At 40.5% G+C, this 20,259-nt stretch overlaps 1 protein-coding gene across 8 annotated transcripts in view; it reads right to left on the minus strand.

Moving 5' to 3' along the window:
- MANBA (mannosidase beta) overlaps nucleotides 1-18,155 on the minus strand; it is a 59,975-nt gene extending 41,820 nt beyond the window's left edge. For 4 of the 8 annotated variants that reach the window (XR_008577158.1, XR_008577157.1, XM_054825652.1 and 1 more), the window contains exon 1: nucleotides 5,589-6,003. Coding sequence is in view for 2 of the 8 variants with exons in the window: in XM_054825652.1 (XP_054681627.1) it covers nucleotides 5,589-5,888 (300 nt within the window). In the remaining 6 variants the exon portion in view is untranslated. The other 4 variants (XM_054825653.1, XM_054825655.1, XM_054825657.1 and 1 more) reach the window with 4 other exon arrangements.
- Between the last annotated feature and the right edge of the window lie 2,104 nt (nucleotides 18,156-20,259).

The raw sequence follows: 20,259 nt of genomic DNA on the forward strand, positions 1-20,259 counted from the left end.
ATGAGACGTGAACACATTGGAAGCGAGGCTCAAAGCTCAAGTGAGCAAGTTGTGCCAGGCACACCCCAGCCCCATGAAGGGCCAGCTTCAGACCACCGCGCAACCGGGAGTCTAAGGGAGCATGGCGCAAACACCTGAATGACACCAGACAGTCAGCCGGATCTAGGCGGAAGATCAGTGTGTAATAAAATGAAATGTACTAAAGGGAACAAAACCCAGATTCCTTTGCCTTATCCTACTTTTGTTATGATCTAATTTGAAACTGCCTTGCATGCTCTTCTCTCATAAATCAACTCTGCTGGTATTTTATAATGTACACCGTAAGAAAATCCTGCTGATGTAACCAATTACGCAAATAAAACTTGCAAGTGATATTTCATGGTTTACAGTTTAATGATTTTGCTGTTCCCAACTTCAGACTGGAAGCTAAATAGTTAAGATACCTATATCCACACACTCCCTGATATCTGAAGCGATAGCAGTCAGGACATTTACACAATTTTCAGCAAGCCCAGTTTCACATATTTACAGTTTGAAGTCAAGCTGAACTAACAGTAGTGATGAATGGATGGTATTCTTGGAACATGAGTTTTGGAAGTTCATCCTACAGTGATTCATTTTCAGTAGTTACTCTAACAAAGCAGTAAACTGAATGTAACCTTCTGCTCAAGATGTGTTACAGCTGAACACTGAGCCGGATACTACTAAAGAGTTAATTAACAAGATATTAGTACCCACTGCTTAATATTCTTTGGATACTCTGCTGTATTTAAAAGGCTACTATAACTTTTAACTATTTTAACTTTACAAGCATTCAAAAGATAAACTTGAGTGCCTTTAATATTCATCCTAAGTTTCACTAAGGCTTTTGAATGCTTCCACATATGTTCACACAACTCAACAGAGCATATATGTTTTAATGGAAAATAATATATTTGTATTAATCAACTACTTCATCAATCAATGTCATTTAACCTGTTAGAACCACACAATACCCAATGCAATTGTTTCCTGGCTTGCTCTGAAAAATCTAAGTTACAATGAAGTGTCAGAAAACACACAACAGTATATTTTATATAAATGCAGAAAAAGCTACAAAAATTCACACTACATTACAGAACTGCAGAAATATCACTTGAGATACATAAGGTTCTGTCTCTTCTAATATATTCTAACACCAAGCATGACCAAGACCGCCGTAACCTTCTGTGTCAAGTGCATGCCCTTGTTGTATAACGGGGCAGAAACTGCAGTGTTATCCAGCCCCTATATTAGCATCACAGTTGCAGACACCCCCCCCCAATAGTTCTTTACAAATCAAAGCTGTCATTTGTGACAGCTAATAAGACAAAACAGCCTTTCTGTATGAATGCAAACGGCTGCCAGATGAGAAAATCCAGCTACAATAGCCATATTCATCAGAACTGAAATTTTATAGGAGTCACCTGCCAGCAGAAATGGCATCATGCAGTACTTGGATAGTACATGCTTGAGGAGGACTATTTCTAGCACAAAGATTTAACACACAAGTTACCTGCTGATACGTCTTACTTATCAGAACTGTGCCTGAAAGAAAATACTACGCTGACAGTAGTTAAAATCTTCAGACAAAATGGTTTCTGCAAATCTTCTTTTTCCAGAGACGTAGGGTTAGCAATAGATTTGCTGCAAGTTTGCAAAATGTCTGCACTTATACTCAAGCTTTGCACTAACTTTATTCAAGTGACTATTTACCCTTGTTTATGTGCATTTCTCATGTCTTTTTTAAATTTTACATGGAAATAGTTGTAAGACCTACAGAGTCCTAATGAAATGTTAGTAAAACAACACAGCTGAACACATACTCTGATGCTATCTTCTGCCCTTAGAGCTTTTATCATTGTTAATCCAGCATTTGAACTACATTGGTTGAACACAGAAGAAAATAATACTTCAGTAGAAAACTCAAAAGTATCTTCCCCAAGAGCATTTTCTAAGATATGTGCATTTGGTGCACTCAGAAATATGTGTTCAACCAGTGTTTATTTTATAAACCAAAGAGTAAAGACATCTCTAGAACGAATGCTAAGAGGATCCAGAGAGATGAGTAACAAATGCTCAGTGTCAGAGAGATGTCAAATGTATGGCCTGCACAGCAGATTAAAGTGAGGCTACAAACATGCAATCAGCTAGAGCATCCCTGCGCAAAACCAGTTTGTGCATCAACCTAAATTTGAAATGAACCACACACTGATAAATAAGTTGCTTGCAGTCTACTCTTGCAATCTAAGCCACATTTTGCAGACTTAATATCCGGCAACTTATTCTTGCTGTCCTCTTTCCCCTTATTTGTAAGATGCCCACTAAGCTATATTGTTGGAGCAGGCCCTCCCAAATTTTGTTTTAAATTTCAGGTTTGGGTGCTAATCCATGAAAAATTCCCAAGGATACAGAAGCAGAGGATGCAGTGCTATTTGCCGTTTGCAAATCACATGGAAAAACAACGCACAGATTTCACCAGGTCGCTGAACATATGGGTCTTGCTATCCAGAATAATTTAGTTCCCACTGGCTCTGTTCTCCTACTTCCTGGTACAGCTTTTCAGATCAATCTTCGCTTTTGATTACAAGCAGTAAGCTTTTGGATTGCTGGTCTAGTGACATTTTCAGTGGGATGAATAAAAATCCTACACTCCACGGCAAAGAGCAAGAGGATCAAACGAAAAAAAATACTCAAGACCAAAGCTTTTGTATTTAGGCAACTATAATAAAACTCCTAATTGTACATGTGAGACACCACCAAAAAGGGCTGATTTCCAGAGATAATGAGCACTGAAGAAGTGGAGCCACTAGTGCTCTATGCCTCTAAAATTCAAGCTGCATGCATACTTTTGTATAAATAGGAATATAGAAATATGATTTTAGGCAGCTGCATTTGAAAACATTTGGTCATAAGCATTTTCACCACAATGAAGAAACCTCAGCACAAACAGCTGAGCCACACTTTGCAGCATGAAGCCACACGTTGCAATAACAAATTATGTCACTCCCTCCAAACAACCTAGGTTTGCTGCTTTGCAGAATGCTACAACTACGATGGCAGGGATTGATCACATTTAACATTATCTGTGATAGATCTGAAATCTGCTAAGGCTGCTCCTGTATTTCGGTATGCTCTCCATTCTATCTTTTAAACAAAAATGTGATTTTAAAACAATTTCATTATCCGGATGCAAATACACTTCTTTCTGTAAACTGGGCTTTGCTAAGCTGAGTAAGAATGGGCCTAAATTGATCTTAAGTTACCTGTACTCAGATACACAGAGAAACAAGTTAGCTCATTCTGAGCTTGGAACTAGCCAGACAACACTGGGTCCAGTCCAGAGGTGTGGACTGGACTACTAGTCTACTAGTGAAGTATTGTGGTTAACTCAGCTCCTCAGCAGAGTGTACTAATCCTAACACCGCCAATTTAGCAACAGTTTCCAGACTACAGCGGGTTCATACCCGGCCATACCAGCATGTGCTTGGAGCAAGTTCATACTTGTATTCACGTAAACATGTTCTAAGTGTCCACAACCAACCATCATCGATTTAATTAGCCAAGCACCCATCTACCTACTAGCAAGACCCATGCTGCTGGCCAGCAGGCTGACTAAGCTTTCGCGCTTCTGCACGCTTGGGATTCTGCCCAGACACATGAGAGTTCATGATCGCAGCCTCGTTTCCAAATACCATACTGCTGTTTAAAATTACTAAAATTACAAGTCAGTTTACAGCAATGCAGCTAAATTAGCAATCCTATTCTCTCACTTCATAAGAGTACTTAATGTGAGTAGTTAAATGTGAGTCTTTCATTACGTCATTATCTTGTGCGCGTGAGTCAGTGCACTGGTCACAGTTTCTCCTGAATGATTATTCACACTTCTTATAGCAACACCTCCCAGCACAGGTGAAGATCTGAGACATTCAGCTTATCTTATGCACTTTCGCATGGGAGAAACTGGCACAGTTCTCTTCACTGATCCTCCATCCAGTCTACCTGCCCACTGCACTTTTTAAAACTTTGGAAAAGCCACTTAAAAACCTTAATTGCATATGTTCAAAATGTCATGTCACTTAACACACAGATGTCAAAACAACAGCTCATCATGGCTCAACTTATCCCTCCTTAGTGTATTTACTTTTCTAATGTTGACTATTTCTTTTATCTGGCAATGACACTCTTTGGAATCTATTATTAGTACCAGGATTCCCAACCTATGCCAACACAGAATAATGCTAAAATTATCCTGCCCAATGTGAAGTCACTTTCTCCTTATACCTAACTTGAGTCAGAGCACAGCAGGATGATAATCTGAAGAATAAAAATTAAATAATAGAAAATATAAAATGCATGCACCTAGAATGTATTTTTCAAATAAAAGCTGTACGAGAAATGCAACACTGAGCCCACAATAAATACAATATATAGATACGTCTGATATGCTCAGACAATGTATGACAGTACTTCAGTGCAGCAGTATATTTATCAGTTTTATAAATGATTTTGTTAACTTCACTACATTTTATTTCTTTTCCTTGTTCCAGGTACACATTTCACTTTCCACATATTTTCTATTAAAAAGGCATCTTATTTTAACAATGACCCAGTTGGTGCCATGTTTCTTGTCGGGTCTTAGTGACAAGCAGCTTATGCTGGTATTTGGGTAAACTTTGCTATCAATCTACAACTGCAGTTTTGATCATTTGTCCCAGAAAGAGGTCATTATATTTTCATAAATCTAAAAACGGTAATAGTAAACAGAAGCAGCAAAGCTTCTTAAAAGTGTTAAGACAGGAACTAGTCTTTTAAATGTAACAGTTACTGGTTTGAGAATCTACTTTCCTTAGGCAGCATGGGAGTATACAATCTCAACTGTTCTGATGTGCTCTGCAAGTGTTAAAACGGATTTTTAATGGACTGAAATCCCTAGATTTCTTGCCACAAGCCAAACTTCAACAAGGTAGGTTTAGCTTTTCATTCTTTTGAGGTAATATTGTAGGTAAACATGACTTACACACTGTGATGATATAGTAGGTATCTGACGTCAGCACCTTGGTTCCATGTCAAAACCACAGAACCTCACACAGCACAGAGCACGGGCTGGTTTGTATTTGTATCCCTGGCCAAATTTGTGACTGCTCTGCCATGGACAACCTCCAGTTATCCATCTGAGGATACTGCAGCCACCAAACCTTTTGCCACTCGAGGGGCTAAGGAAACGAAGTCTGACTGCTGCACCAGCAATGCTAGCAAAACCTGCTGTGGTTGAGGCAGCTCCCGAGACAGAGCGGTGTTTTGAGGGGTGAGGGGGTTGCCTCTAACCATGCTTCTGGAGATCTCACACGGGGAGCTAGGGAGCTCGGTTTTTTCCTCTATGGCAGGCTGCGCACTTTGGAGCGACAAGGCAGGTGCGAGGCCTCTCCTCGGGCGCCACCGCACCACACCGCCCTGCCTGAGTCTCCCCGCCGCGCCCCACGCACAGCCGAACACGGCCCCACCGTCGGGGCACCGCCAAGGGCGAGGGGGAGCCGGGCCAGGTGTGCCGGCGCGGCGGCCTACCGTACCTGGATGAGGCCCCGGCGGTGCAGGGCGGTGTGCACGCAGCCCGGCACCTCCCCTCGGAGCACCACCGAGCCGTTCCCGTTGCCCAGCCGCCAGCTCCCCCGCAGGCTGTGCACCTCCGGGCCGTCCACGGCCGAGGCGCCGGCCCGACCCGCAGCCGCCGCCAACAGCGACAGCAGCAGCGCAGCTCGGCCCATAGCGGTGGCCGCCCCCCCTCCGGACAGCCGGCATGGCCGCCGGGAGGAGCGAGCGGCCGGCTCGAATGCAGCAGCGGCCACGCGCCACGGCCGCCTCATCGCCATAGCCCACGGAGACGCTGCTGCGGGCCGACGGACGGACAGACAGCCGGGGCGGGGGGGGTGGAACCGGTCCTTGCGACCGCCGTCGACTCGGCCACGTCCTCAGAGGGCTGGGGCGGCGCTTCGGACCGTTAGCGGCCGTTGGGGGTGGGGGCGGGACAAGCGGGTGCGCACCTCCTCCCGCCGCCCGTTAACGGCTCCTCCGGGCGGGAAGCGGCTCTGCGGTCCCGCTGGGGCGGGGGGGGGGGGGGAAGGAACGATGGCGCTGCTAAGGATGAGCCAGCGCGGCCCCTCGGAAGATTTCCAGTCAGCTGGGGAGCGGCTCTGCCCCGCCTTTGAGCGCAGCCCGCGTTAGACGTCCCTGTGAGCAAGCAAGGGTCCCACCACCGCTTTCCCGCCCCCTCCCCGGGCACTTGCAGGAACCCGCCGTCCAAATGACTATTCAGGCAAGTCCTAAGGACAGAAAGGCTTACTGAGCAGGGCACACACAGTAACGGCAGAAGAAAGAAAGAAAAAAAAAAAAAAAAGTGGGTTTTTTGCTCCAGGAAGAGGCACAGTGGAACATTGATAATAGGTGCAGTATAAATTTACAAATCTTTCAGATGTAGCGAATTTATGTAGAGCTCTAGAAAGCTGCAGTGAAATGGGAGGAATGAGGAAGAGCCGTGACAACACTGCAACAGGTACTTCCAATATTGGAGATTTTATATGGCCTCAGACTTCCACCTCCTTTTTCCCATAAAATTACAGAGGCATATAAAACTGGAATAAATGTCATGGACATCTCATTAAAAAAAAAAGTACTGTGGTTTCTCATGAAGCAGTGCTAGCACTGTTGCTGTGGATTTTGTTTATAAAAATTGAGTATGTTCATCTGCAAAGGAGCAGAAAGGTCAGCTCCAAAGAAACAACCTGAGGTATGGTTTTCAAACCAAGCTTTCCTGTGTGCCCTCGCTAGCTTAATCCCTTCATTCACAGCCCAAAACCAGGAATTAAAGCAACAAGTTCTTAAATGGTTCCGTGGAAGGAGCAAAAGGCAATCAGTGGCCTGAGCTACTCTTTTAGGGGTAGCCAGCCACCTTACTTCATGCTCTGTTTCCACTGAACCCTGGCCTAGATCACCTCCCTGAATTGGAAATGTTTCACACCATGGCATGGTTGCATTTGGTCTAGCTGTTCCTCCAGCTGAAGCTGTACAGCAGGTGGAAAACAGCTGTGCAATCCACTGAATCTCATTTCACAATATAGAAAAGTGCTCAGACTTTGAAGACTCTCACAGTCACAAGAGTGACTAGCAACTAGCCCACATACGTGCCAAAAGTTGTGACAGCACAAAACAGAAGAATATCCAAGAACTTTGAAGACCAGACTCCCTGTATGCCTGTTCAGCTGTAAGCAGGTTAGAAAGCAGTTGGTTTGCTTTTCTTCCGATACAAATGGCTTTATTCCTTTGCACAACTCATCCTGAAGTTGAAAATGCTCACTTCAGCAGCCACTCCATGACCTTAGCATATGGTTTATAGCATTTTGGGGTGGGTTGTGGGTTTGGAGGTTTCTTTATTGGTGGTTGGGGGGGGGGGTTGTTGTTTATTCTTAAAGCATGGTTGATTAAATGAATGTTCCATTTGGATTTGTGTAATTTTTACTTCATTTATGAACCAGGTCAGGATTTTGGTCAGGTAGGTAATTTGCTGTCTCAGAATACACTTAAGTGAGAAGGTGAAATACGCTTTAAAAACAGAAAATCTTGCAAATTACTGGTAGCATTACTTCTTTAAAGGAGTGTCACTTATCTTCCTGTTACTATTTTTTTTTTCCTTTTAACAGAAGAGTCAGGTGACTGTGCATACAAAGAAAGCAAACTACTAACTGCGTGTAGGTGCATACACGTGATTCTGCATAGAAATGCAGCCAACCAACAGCATTCAAAGAAACTCCAATTAACTGCAGGACTTTATTCCATTTCTGTCCTTACGTTTTCTTATTGTCTATAATTATAGACTGTAAAATCAGAGGAGGAAAGAATACATAAAGCACCTTGGGATGCTAAAGAGTTAATTACTTTAACAACATATATACAATTCATACACCAAATCACTTAAGAATAAAGTGTGACTGACACAAAAACATGCTGTTGCTCCTGGTATGCAGCATAGAATGCAAGAGAGAACTGCAGACAAGAACAGAAATACCAGAAAGCTCCTGGCTTTCACAAACCTAATTCAGCACACCATAAGAATCCACCCTAGATATGTCTTTAAAACATTACTGAACACGGTCAACATGCCTTTATATTTTTGATACAAATCCTTTTGAGCTGACAACCCTTTATTTCAACACAATATAAAAATGCCAGTCCTTCCATTCATCTATCATACAAAAAAAAAGTACACTATCTAACCACAGGTGATTTTTTTCACCTGTGAGAGCACAGGGGGGCACAGCTCTGAGAAATTCTGGTCCACGGAGAGAAACAGGAGCCGATCATCTTTTTGTTACTCTGAAGAAATCTCTGCTACCAACTTCAAAAAGGGATGGCTGGGACCCATACTGTTTGGCAGCAGCAGCCTGTGCAGAAATTTAGCTGTTGGAACAGTTACTGCATGTGTATTTTTAAGACTGAGTAACCCACATTCGATATATTGACTGAAATGGAGGTCCCATTTCAGTTCAACTCCCAGTCATCTTTTTGTGAGATTGGCGAAAACCCACTATCATTGTAGAAGACTGAGTTACTCCAACTGGCTTTGCATGTTGTAGAATTCAGTCAAAATTAGTATCTTCTCACCTTTAAAAGTTCAGACTATAAAATCATTATACATAAATAATAGAAAGCCTTGTTCTCTTTCTGCCCTCATCTGTCAATAAGTAATGCTTTCAGGATGACCAATTCAGCCTATTTTCCTTAAATTCACTCATACAACACTAAAAGCATTTAAACACTGTAGTGCTGCTTGAGAGATCTTGTAGGATATTATTTCTCAAGAAGCAGATTTACAGAGAATTAAGTTTTAATGCTACCAAAGAACAACTGCAAGCTGGCTTTTTTTTTTTTAATAAATCTTTTTCAGCAAGTCATGTGGTAACTTCCCAGTAAGAAGGAAACTGCATTTCAAGATGTTTACTGTACTTCCGTGTTTTCTTTGCCTTTTATTCTTTCTGCTGAAGACCGACTGGAGCAACACACATACACAAAACTCAACCTAAAAACAATGCTGTAATTAAGTATTCTGAGAACATGCTGTTTCCTTGTTCAAGGCTTATAATTAAGTTAAATCATGTCTCATTTTCATGTCCCAGTTTTAAGGTTTGGGTTTTGTTTGTTTGAGGGTATTTTTAAATGAATGACATTTTTACGGTTTAAAGATACTAGAGTCTCAAAGGCTGAGGTGTTATCTTTTAAAATATTAAGATACAAAGCAAGATCTTTTGTGTGGCTTTCTTTTACTGTGTACCACGTGCAATTTCTTTCTGAAATGCCACAAATTTAGGAGGTTACTACAATTCTTACTTTACGATACTGCAAGCAGATATTCTTTATCAACTAAGACAAAAAGCTGAAGGCAAAACCATGTCTTCGGCTCTATTAGAATAAATTCAGAGTAGTTCCGTTGAAACTGCCCAAATTCTGCCATGTTAATCCAGAAGTCTTATGTTTCTAATTGCTATGCAATCTCTATCATCACAACAGGCTGCTGCTGTTTTCTCTTTCAAATTCATGTCCAATGAGTTCACGCAAAGGTTTTACACAAACAGGTTCTCACAGATTTGGCTGCAGTACTTTAAGATATTACTGCCCCCACCTGTCCACCCTGTACCATTCTTCTGCTGAAGGTTACCACCTCTGAAACAAAACAGGACTTGTGTTCGCACTAGTCCATACTAGGGCTTGCTATCTCTTTTGGTAACTGTACAGCACTGCAGATACCACCACCACCAACCATTTGTCAAAGATGCAAAACAACTAAAGGATCATCTACTTTTGGGATTTTTGCATAGATGCAGCAATATTGATAGAGATATGTTGGATAAATACTGGTGTAAACCTGGATTGGTGTTTGCATGACTGCAAATACCTTCAGACAGTACAGCACATCTGCTTAAAAGCCCTACAGCTCCTCAACATAATGCCTGTCCTGTTTCATGACTGCCTCTGCAAAACATAGGACTGCAGTGCAAAATAGTTACCTCTCTAGGCTGGCATAAAAGGCAACACGGTGCAGGGAGCCCTCCAGCTATGGATTTGTAAAGGACAGACAGAAAGAACACATTTCAGTCATTATTCTGCATTTTTCTTGAATTCCATCCAAAAAGGATGTTAAAAATAAAATGAGGAAATAAATTAACATTGCTTTTAGATGAAGACACTATTAATACATTACTAGAAGACAACATTGTACTGGGTTATCATGAGCAAAATACAAAATTACAATCTAAGTGGTATGCCTAAATTTTCTTTCATAATTATTGCAAAGTCTGTAGGTCATTGCAAGGGGATTTCCTTAGCAAACAAAATTACTCAACACTAACAATCACAAGTAATTAAAAATAAGTGTGTGGAAGGGAAGCTACTGCTCCAGGCAAATGCTATATGGAGGGGGGAAAAAAGGCAAAAAATAGGTAATAATTTTAAAATTGCATAAGCAGAAAGGCAGGTGATACCTTGAGTACACCCTTAAACTTCATCAGGTATGCTGGTGCAAAAGCCTGTATTTATACCTCTACCTAACATCTTGTTTTGAGATGGGCTCGAACCACAGGATTTAGGCTTCAGGTCACCACCTTCCGTAGCACAGACACAAAAAACATGAGGATCTTAAAAGCCAGCATGACCAGATTTCTAAGGACAAGTTCTTTAGAAGGTAGAATTCCCATAGCTTTTATTCTCTTCAATTTATAAAACAATTTTGAAACAATCCTAATCTGTTCAGAAGATTATGTAACTGACCATTGTCATTTACCCTTTGTCTCATGAGCAGCAAGGTTACTGTCTTAATACTAGGTATGGTGCTGTCCAAGCTCCCTGTGACCTCATTAAAACTTAATGAAAATATATCTAGAATCAAAATTTATTCTCTGGTACTTACAGAAAATCAGTAGTACATATGGGGACATTATGGAACAGTTTGCTAAGCCTTTTTTAAAGGTCTAAATCTAGACAGTCATCTGTGACCACAATACAATGTATGACTCATCCCTAAACGCCTACAGTTCAATCCCTTAAAACACGGGTATCACAGGTAACAAACTGTTTCTCCCATGACGGAAGTTTGAGAGGTTTCACCAAGTCTTAGTAACGCTGTATACTGCTCTTGGCATTTTGTCAGCTAAGTGCAGGACATACCAAACAGATTACACTAAATATGAAACATCTATCCAGCCTACTATTGTAATGAACGTTTTCCATGCAGGTGAGTATTATGAGAATGTCAACAAAAAAACTGTAGCTGATAAATTGGGTAAATAATCTTAAATGGATTTGGAGTTGCCAAAACAGCTAGGAGCTGCAATTTTTTTTCCAGCTCAGTCCACTGGGGCAGGTAAGGACCTCCGTTTCTCAAACCTTTAGTGAGGGTAACGCACCTGGCTTCAGCACTAGGACAAACTCTGTCCAATCATTTCTGCAAAAGTGACCCTAATGCAAGCACCAGGGAATATTGAAAATAACTTTACTGAAAGCTGTGGGTACTCAAGAGACACTTTTTTCTCCCTCTTGAAAGATTAATGACTATTTCAAGCACCTACAAGAATTGCCAGAATTCTTAATCAACGAAGCTCCCACTGAATCGACTCAAGCCCCACTTATGCAACAGCATAACCCAAGAGCCTGCCAACATACGGAAAAAATCTTCACTTGTCTAAACGATTCCCGTGCAAACCCCTTACATAACAGAGCTACATCTTCATGCAGTCCAGGATGTTACATTCTGCATCACTCACTGCACTGGTACAAACACCTCAGGAGTAAGAGTTACAGAAATGGACTCATGCACGTTCATCAAGCAGACATACTTTAATACGGGCTATATTTTTTTTCCTCCAAATTACTTAGTACATAAACAGCACTAAAAATACTACTTTATACATATCCATCTGTAAAAAAAAAGCATTACATATTCATTTCTCATCATAACAAAAAGGAAAGACTACTGCAGCAAAGAAAGAGAATAAGGAGTACTAGAAGCATCCCACAACATCTCAAGTTGGAAAGGACCCATAGGGATCAAGTCCAACACCCTGCTCCTCACAGGACTAACTGAAACTAAACCGTATGACTCAGACCATCATCCAGCTGCACCTTGAACTGACAGGCTTGATGCTATGACCACTTCCCAGGGAGCGTGTTCCAGTGACCCTCCCAATGAAAGACCTTTTCCTAATGTCCAGTCTGAACTTCCCCTGACGCAGCTCCATTCCACTCCCTCATGTCCGGTTGTACTCTCATACTGACTACACATTTCTTGGTTTGGTACTAGTCAAATTTTTAGTATTTTGATACTTGCAGTGGAAGCAGGGAAGGCAGGCAGTAGTTTTATGGCTAGGAACATAGTAAAGAGCCTTAGGAATTTGAAAAGAACCTTGTCTCTTCAGCTCAGTCCTTAGTGAAAGAAAGGCCCTAACCTCTTCAGGGAGTGGCTATGTTAAGATACTACTCACACAATTCGTTTACAGCTAAATTCACAGCCCAGTGGATCTAAATAATCTGGTGCTCAAATTACTGCCTCTACCTTTGATAGCTACAAGTGTCACAGTTCCATGGAAGAGCTCTGTTTTTTCTCACCACTAGGACTGCAGATAGGCACAAAGGCAATGGAAGCCTGTACAAAAGGATCTAAAAAACACAGAGTGAACAGCCACCTAATTTTTTGGAACTTTTATATTCCAGCAAAATAAACAGCATTCAGCAAACAATCATTTCCAAAGGTATGGCTCTCAGTTAAAAGGGCTTCTTCACCACAGGAAGCTGTCATGACTCCAAAAGGTTATTAAGCACTCACAAAGTTTAAGATGCAAAATCATCTTGAAAACCTATCTGTCAATAAAGTGTCTATTATGTTGATCCCTCAGCATTTTTTGAATACAGTTTATCAGCAGCAGTCATATTGACAAATACAGTTTTAAAGGCCTGGAACAACACCCTGAGGAATTTCAACCACACCAAAAAGATACTTAAAACCATCTAAAAAAAAATTAGGGAATTTCATGTAATGAAGTAGTTCAATATGCCTAGCAAGTTGACAAAAAACAATGTTTCCTCAATATTCACTTTGGAGTCCATACCTGGTCACAGCCATGAAGGTTTACTTGGAGGACAGAAGGGTACAACTAAGCTTCCTTCTGCCATCTCCTGCTTTGGCAGTTAACAGTGGACAGCTTAAAGCTGACACGAGAAAGCCACTGCATGACCGGAAAGAGTCACTCATTGTTTAGTGAACATCTCAGTGGCAATTTGAACTTGGAGATTTTTCAAGACCTCTTCTGTTTTGTTGTGTTCTCTTAATACCAAGGATGCTGATCCACTGTTTATCCTTCCAGCTTCCTGGCAATGACTCGTAATCTTGTAACCACAAACTATGATTACTGCTACTTCCTCCTCGCAGAACTTTTCTAGAGGAGCTTATCAGTTAGCTGCAGCTGGCTCAGAAGGTACAGCTGGCTGCCCTCTCCACTGTCCACACCCTAAATTATTCATGATGTACGTGTCAGCATATGCTACATGGTAACTTCTCTTTAAACATTCAGTGAGACTGACAACATTGAGCTCTTCCCCGTCACTCTTTGTCCCCGCACACCTGCACTCTAGATTCCTAGTCCTAGAAATCACCTATACTCATCCAACCTAAAAACTTAAGTTTCTTAACCTATTTTTTTCAGTATTTTTACAAGCTCTCCTCCCAACTAGAACCACTGCAGCAATTCATAAAAGATTCTAAGTTACCCCTTCCCCCTTTCTTCATGCTTTGCACCTCAAACAACATCACCTGCCCTAGCAATTGCATAAAATACTGGCTTATAATTTAGAAGCACATGGAGCTCCCAGGCACTACCTAGCTAAACTACCTGAAAGATTCCCCATCAGACCAGGGAAGGCAGCAAAAAGCAGCCCTATGTAGCAGGGTAGGTGTGTGTACAAGAAACGGGCAAAAAGAAGTTCAGATCTCCAAAGGGTGGAGACAAACATTGCCAGGTGGCTGTGGGAAAGAAAACAAGGTTACAAGGGCTCATTGGTCATGTGAACCAGAGATGTTCTGGCTTCAGTTAAGAAGCAAGTGGCAACTTCTCTTTTAATCTTTTTTTTTTTTTCTTTTTCTGTAAAGCACAGCATAATATGTGTGGCCAGTAAAATGCCACATCAGCCATGTTAAAAAAAAAAAAGAAAAAAAGAAAAAAGAAAAAGCAGCTGTTTTAAGGAAATAGCTTTACATCCAAAAGTTTCAAGGTAACTGATCAATGGCTTTCTGCAAGCCTGCCCTTTCATGTTTTTGTTCCGAAAAATTGGAATATTTTTCTACATCAGTCATATCAGCATCAGAAAGAATATTATGTGCAAAAATATGCTTCAGGGTTACCTGCATTTTCTTAAAAGCTTGAGTTTTCTCATATCATTTATGGTTAATCCAAACAGAATGCATTTTTACTTCTTTCCCAATTTAGAAATAAAAAGTTAAGGCTATGAAAATTCACATCCTTTGCACCGAAATAGTAATTCTGAGTGTGAAGTGCAGCACATATGAAGTAGGAGTGGAAAAAAGCATAGCTAAATTAAGTAACAGCCACCTACCTACCTCTGCTCTAATTCAACTCCCTGGGATTGTGTGATGATACCTTAAAGTGCAGCTTCCAATGAATTTGGAATGGATTCTCAGGAAACATAAATCATTATGTAAACAAGACTTACAGATATTCTCATGAAATACAACCCAAACTGTAAAAACATTAAGAGCAGTTAGTGCAGTCAACAATAGAAACGGGGTCATGATTCATTTACACAAGTTCTACCTCTTACGCTGGTTAGACTCACTATCTGCACTTGTCCCATGGCAGCTCGTTACTGAGCGCAGAACTCATTCCCAAGCAAACCACGAACTCCCAAACCAAAGGATTTGTATACTACAAAAATTGGGGTCACAGGAGGCATACACTAGTCTACATTGTATGTGCTTAACTACACGCTTTGGCTTACACACTTCAGTTAACTCCTCTTTGTAGGCAAACCATGAGAAACTCTGTTCTGCTTTTTATAGCGCTACTATTTACTGATGTAAAACTTCCATTTTCTGAGTGCATGAAAAACCCTCCATTATTTATGCAAAGTGAACTGTATTAAGCACCCCAACTATATAAAAATGATTGTATCCCAAAGATTTTATAGTGTTACTACTACATTAAAAAAATATACCATAATAGTTTGCAAAATAAGCTTCTGCAAAGCCACATTCTCTTTTTTTGGGGGGGGCTTGTATTTATTTCTACTACATATAACAGGAAACTTGCAGAATCACACAGTGGCTTAACAGACACTAATGGCACGCTGCCTTTATAGGCTTATATGGTAAGATTTTCTACTCATTATAGCATCACTGAAGCAAGAAAGCCTTCTCCAAACATCATGCCTCTGACTTGCACCTATTGTAATTGAACTGGCTAATGTATTTCTATATTGCTTATCTTCTGGCCTTTCAAAAAAAAAAAAAAAAAAAATCCCAAACCTCTCAGAGGTCAGCACTGTGGGTTCTAAAAGAAATCTCCTGAAACTTTAACGAATGAAATCCTCACTGGGCTTGACAGTAAGGAGAAAAACTGAAGAAAGGAGGGAGTGGAAGAACACAGGTATGCAAAAGCTAAGCAAAACACACAAACAAACAAACAAAAACCCGGTAAAATTTGTACTTCTAAGTTTGCCAAGGCACATACATCAGTGAGACCAGACAGATATGCCTAAGAGGTGCAAGACTTTAAGGGACCTCTCAGACACAGAGACTGAACAACACTCTGTCCTAAAGACTAAATTCAACTCTCCAGCCAGTGCTAATCCAATCTACAAAAGGATATACCAGTGCCACATTCCAGAAGTTGTCTTGTTCTCCACTAAGTTTGTACCTGAGAACTCCTACAGTTGCTAACAGTGATACTTGCCTCAATGCTCTTCCGAGTACAGACACAAAATCTAGTGATCTGGGTCTCTTACTCCACTAAGAGCATTCCAAGCCTTGCAATAGGAAAAAGAATAAAATAATGGTTATATTGAATAGATCCTTCAGTTTCTAAGATATTTGTGAATTAATCAAGTTTTCTGCTTTCACTGTCAGAGTAGGATTAATAACATGGCAAAGAATCTGTAAACCTTGTTTTAGCAAGAGTATCATTCCCCAAAGAATTAATAGCTTCATACTGAACAGTGGTCTTTGCCAAAGCTGACATACCTTCACTATTTACCTTCACAAATTTGTCAGGGGAAGGGGTTATAGACTCACACTAAGCTCTGTACATAAGGTTGCAAACTGCAGTTCCTCACTTAGATACCAAGAGGATCTGAGTTGCATGTTCAGTAAAAAATTGTGTTCCAGAAAATTCCCTTAAAAAAAAAAAAAAAAGACTCATAACTACATGAACACAGTTTCTTTTTAGACTTGCATCAAACACTGTGAGGTAAGAAATGCTGAGGCTTACCTGGCCAGAGGCGGGGGGGGGGGGGAAAGCAGGCTTGATTTAGAAACAAGCATAGGTGTTTCTCTTTTCCTCAGCATAGATTGAACTATCATATTCAATGTCTGTTTTCTAAGAACATCACCAGTTAGGAAGCTCTTCAAGAACACAGGAAACAGCTTAATTTGCTCATTCCCTCTAATGAATCATGACATCACATCAGAGAGACTAAACTTGAGTCAAAATTCCCATCCCAGATAAAGGTAAAGGCATTTCCAAATTCTGTCTCCACAACCCCAGTATACCAAAGCAGCTGGAGCAACACCAGCCACCAAGCTCTCCAGCTAGCAATCCTCCCACTGGGACAAAGTACCATCACCATCTTCTAAGCAACTGATCATCATACTCTGTCCATGTTAAGTCTGTGATAGGACAATGTACAGTTAATAGGAAGATGAATGAAGTTGAGGCAAAAGCCAGAATTACCTGGACTGTTTGCAAAGCCTAGGATTAAGTACAGAACTTGAGTATTTCTGCTTGCAGCTCCTGAAGGGCACCAATCTCAACAGCAGCCATTTAAAGAGAACAGCCTACTCTCCCAGAGTCAATCCGGTACAACCCCAGATCAAAGATCAGTTAAAAGCTGTTGAAAAACAACATGTTCTGATCAACATTGTATGTCTCCCGATGAAGCTTTCTCCCCTCACAAACTAAAAGCCTTCACTGTTTGAAGATGATACTGAATTCTCACCAACATTTCCAATAGATGGGGGGAAAAAAAAAAAAAAGCTGTTTGGGGCAAACATGGGTGTTTACCAGACATCCTTAAAAAAATTTCTCAAGGATTACTTTACACAGAGCTCTCTGATCAAATTCACTGTTTCATTTCTGGCACCTCTCAGTGTACAGATTAGGCTTGTCACCACTTCTAACCTAACCGAGACAGACAGCTGCTCTAGAAACAGTTCCAGCAGTTACTGCTGCTCACCTGGAAGCTACTCCTCTTTCCCCCACAAATGATTCACATTAAACAAACCACGTCACCCACTGCAGTACAAAAAAACCCCTGACAACTTCGAACCACCCCTGCAGAAGACCGAGTGCTTGCTTCTGAATGACGTAGGAGACCAAAGTTACTGCAGCATTAACTAAGAACGGCAAGTCACAATTTATGGGCACAACCACAACCATCAACCTGCAAACTGTTCTACACACACCTGCAAAAGCTCATCTGTCTACACTCTGAACTGCTCTTCCTAAGGCTACGTCTGAACCGTTATTCTTTGACAGGCTAACCTGGACACCTAACAGAATTTATCAGCTATCTTCTTCCAGATTATTTTGAAGCCAGCTGGTTTTACACTAGACTGCATGAATTGCCAGCAACACATTTTTCACTTCACAATAATGTGGGCACCTGGTCTTTACCTTTTGTACCTTCTCTTTACATCATACATTTACCCAGTTTTGTTCCCTGCGTTACCATGCTTTTTCTGCATTGGCCCTGCACTGTTGCCAATATAGAAGTTCTCAGCCCTATACTGAAAATATTCTAGCCATAATTCCAACTACCTTTTAAATACGCAACAATTGCCTATCAAGATCTGAATCCAACAGCTCTCCAATTTATGCCCATTTTAGATTTATGTTGAAGGCATTGGGGTAAAATAGCATCCATTCAATGACACCAAGAACCAAACAGCATAAAGCAAATTATTCCTAACAGTACCAAGGTTGGTTTTTTTTCAGGCTTCTAGCGAAACCTTTATACTTTAAGATCCTTTATTGACCATGGATTATTTATCTCATTCTGTTGTTCTAGTGCTAATTTGTTTCATTTAACTCCCTTAACAGACCTTATTGTTGTGGTCTGCTTAAAGCCAGACTTTTCAGAAAGAGTTAACATCTATAACCTTTATATAAGAGCTATGTACAGCGCAACTGAGTAGAATGTGTTTACGCACATGTAAAAATGTGTTTATACTCATTTTTTCAATCAATACAGAAGATGCTGTGTGCATCAGCAGACAGGGAAAGGAAAAAAAATATCCCTAACCAATGCTACAGATCAAGTTTTTCCTGCATCCTGAAGAGACTCAAAAATGTGCTTAAAACCACTGGAAGTTTTTCAAGTGAAATTTGAGTAAGCTGACTGGAATCGTGTTGTCAAATTCAAGCCTCATTTAAATGTAGAAAGAAATCTTATAAATATATATTCCAGAAACAACACTGAAGTGTAAGTTTCTTTCCTTGTTATATGTTTGTTAAATCTAAGTGCCTTGGCTTGACACTTTGTTCTCTATAAATACTCTCAAATAAAAGCCATTAAAAAAAAAGATATTTTGTTCAATTCAAGACTTTTAGGATGGAGCTGGCCCTGTATTCTGAAGCTATTATTGTTCTTATCATCCTGAAGTAAGTCTTTTAACAGAGCTGGACAGGACAACTCACTCCAGTGTTTTCCAAAACCTTCTTTACTCACATGAAGTTCAAATTGAAACTCTTTGTTTCCTTCCATACATTTCATAGTAATAAAAATTTACTACGTACTTTTTAGCCTATTTGTGGGTTTGGTAGATAGATTACTCCTTGAGGTAATCACTAATTAAGCTTTTTGTTTTGGTAGAAGTTCTTAAATTCTTTCATCATCTTGTTATTAGCTCCTGTTAACCAGCTCCTCCCATTGCCCCCCCCCCAGAAGCCTGTGCGAGACACCAAATGAGACTGCTTCAAGGACAAAACACCTGCCGTTTCCCACTTCACAAAGATAAAATTTTAAGTCTCAGCACGACCTCTGGCATGCATATATAACATCTACAATTCACCCACCATTCTTTCATCAAAACACATACTTTCTAATTACAGAAAATTACCACAGAAGGACCATTACGAATATGCAACAGAAATATACAGTGGTCCAAACAAGATTTCCATCTTCTGTGTAATAGTCTACTATGTTCTCCTTCCCTGACCCTCCTTCATCCACACCTCCTGGAGTTTTATAAAACCTGGTGCCTTACACCTCACACATCTTTTTAGTTGATCCCCTAAGTGATTTCGGTGGCTACGTCTCCAAGACAAAGTAATAAGCATCGAATTAACACAATTACCAAAAAAGTGAGAGTAACACGTACGTAAGCTTAGAAAAATAAACTTTTACCTCAGTTGTAATGCTACTGGCAGCTGTATTTTAAGTATATCCAATTTTCCAGCAAAATGGTGTAAGCAAAAAATCTTTGGTTAGCAAAGCAGAATTACCGCATGACCTGCAACTTCATCAACAAATTTCAGAACGTCATTTCCGTGAGGCATGCGCTGTTAAAGAGCCCAGGTTTCTAAATTTCAAGCCAACTAGACTTTAAAATAAGTTCACTTTCATAGTTTAGAACCAGAACAAACCATGTCCAAACTACATATTCAAATTTTTATAAAAATTAAGGTTTAACATTTATTTTACATCTAGCTTTCCACATCCACGTGGGGACAAGGAATCAGAATGTACATAACTATAAGCAGTGCAAAAGTGGTGCCAATGCGAAGTCACAGATGCACAATAAAGTGATAGTACAAGACTAGAGAAAAATGAAGCTATGATGTTAAGAATGGAGACCAAAAAAAAAAAAATCAAACAAGGAAAAATATGAAGGAAGAGGGCAGGAAAGAGGAGAGCTGGATGTTTAATAATGCCCTTGTTGCTGCAAAGATAAACTAATGGCACAAGACAATG

The sequence above is a fragment of the Grus americana genome, chromosome 4 (genome assembly GCF_028858705.1).
Source record: "Grus americana isolate bGruAme1 chromosome 4, bGruAme1.mat, whole genome shotgun sequence".
In the NCBI taxonomy this organism is placed as follows: Eukaryota; Metazoa; Chordata; class Aves; order Gruiformes; family Gruidae; genus Grus; species Grus americana.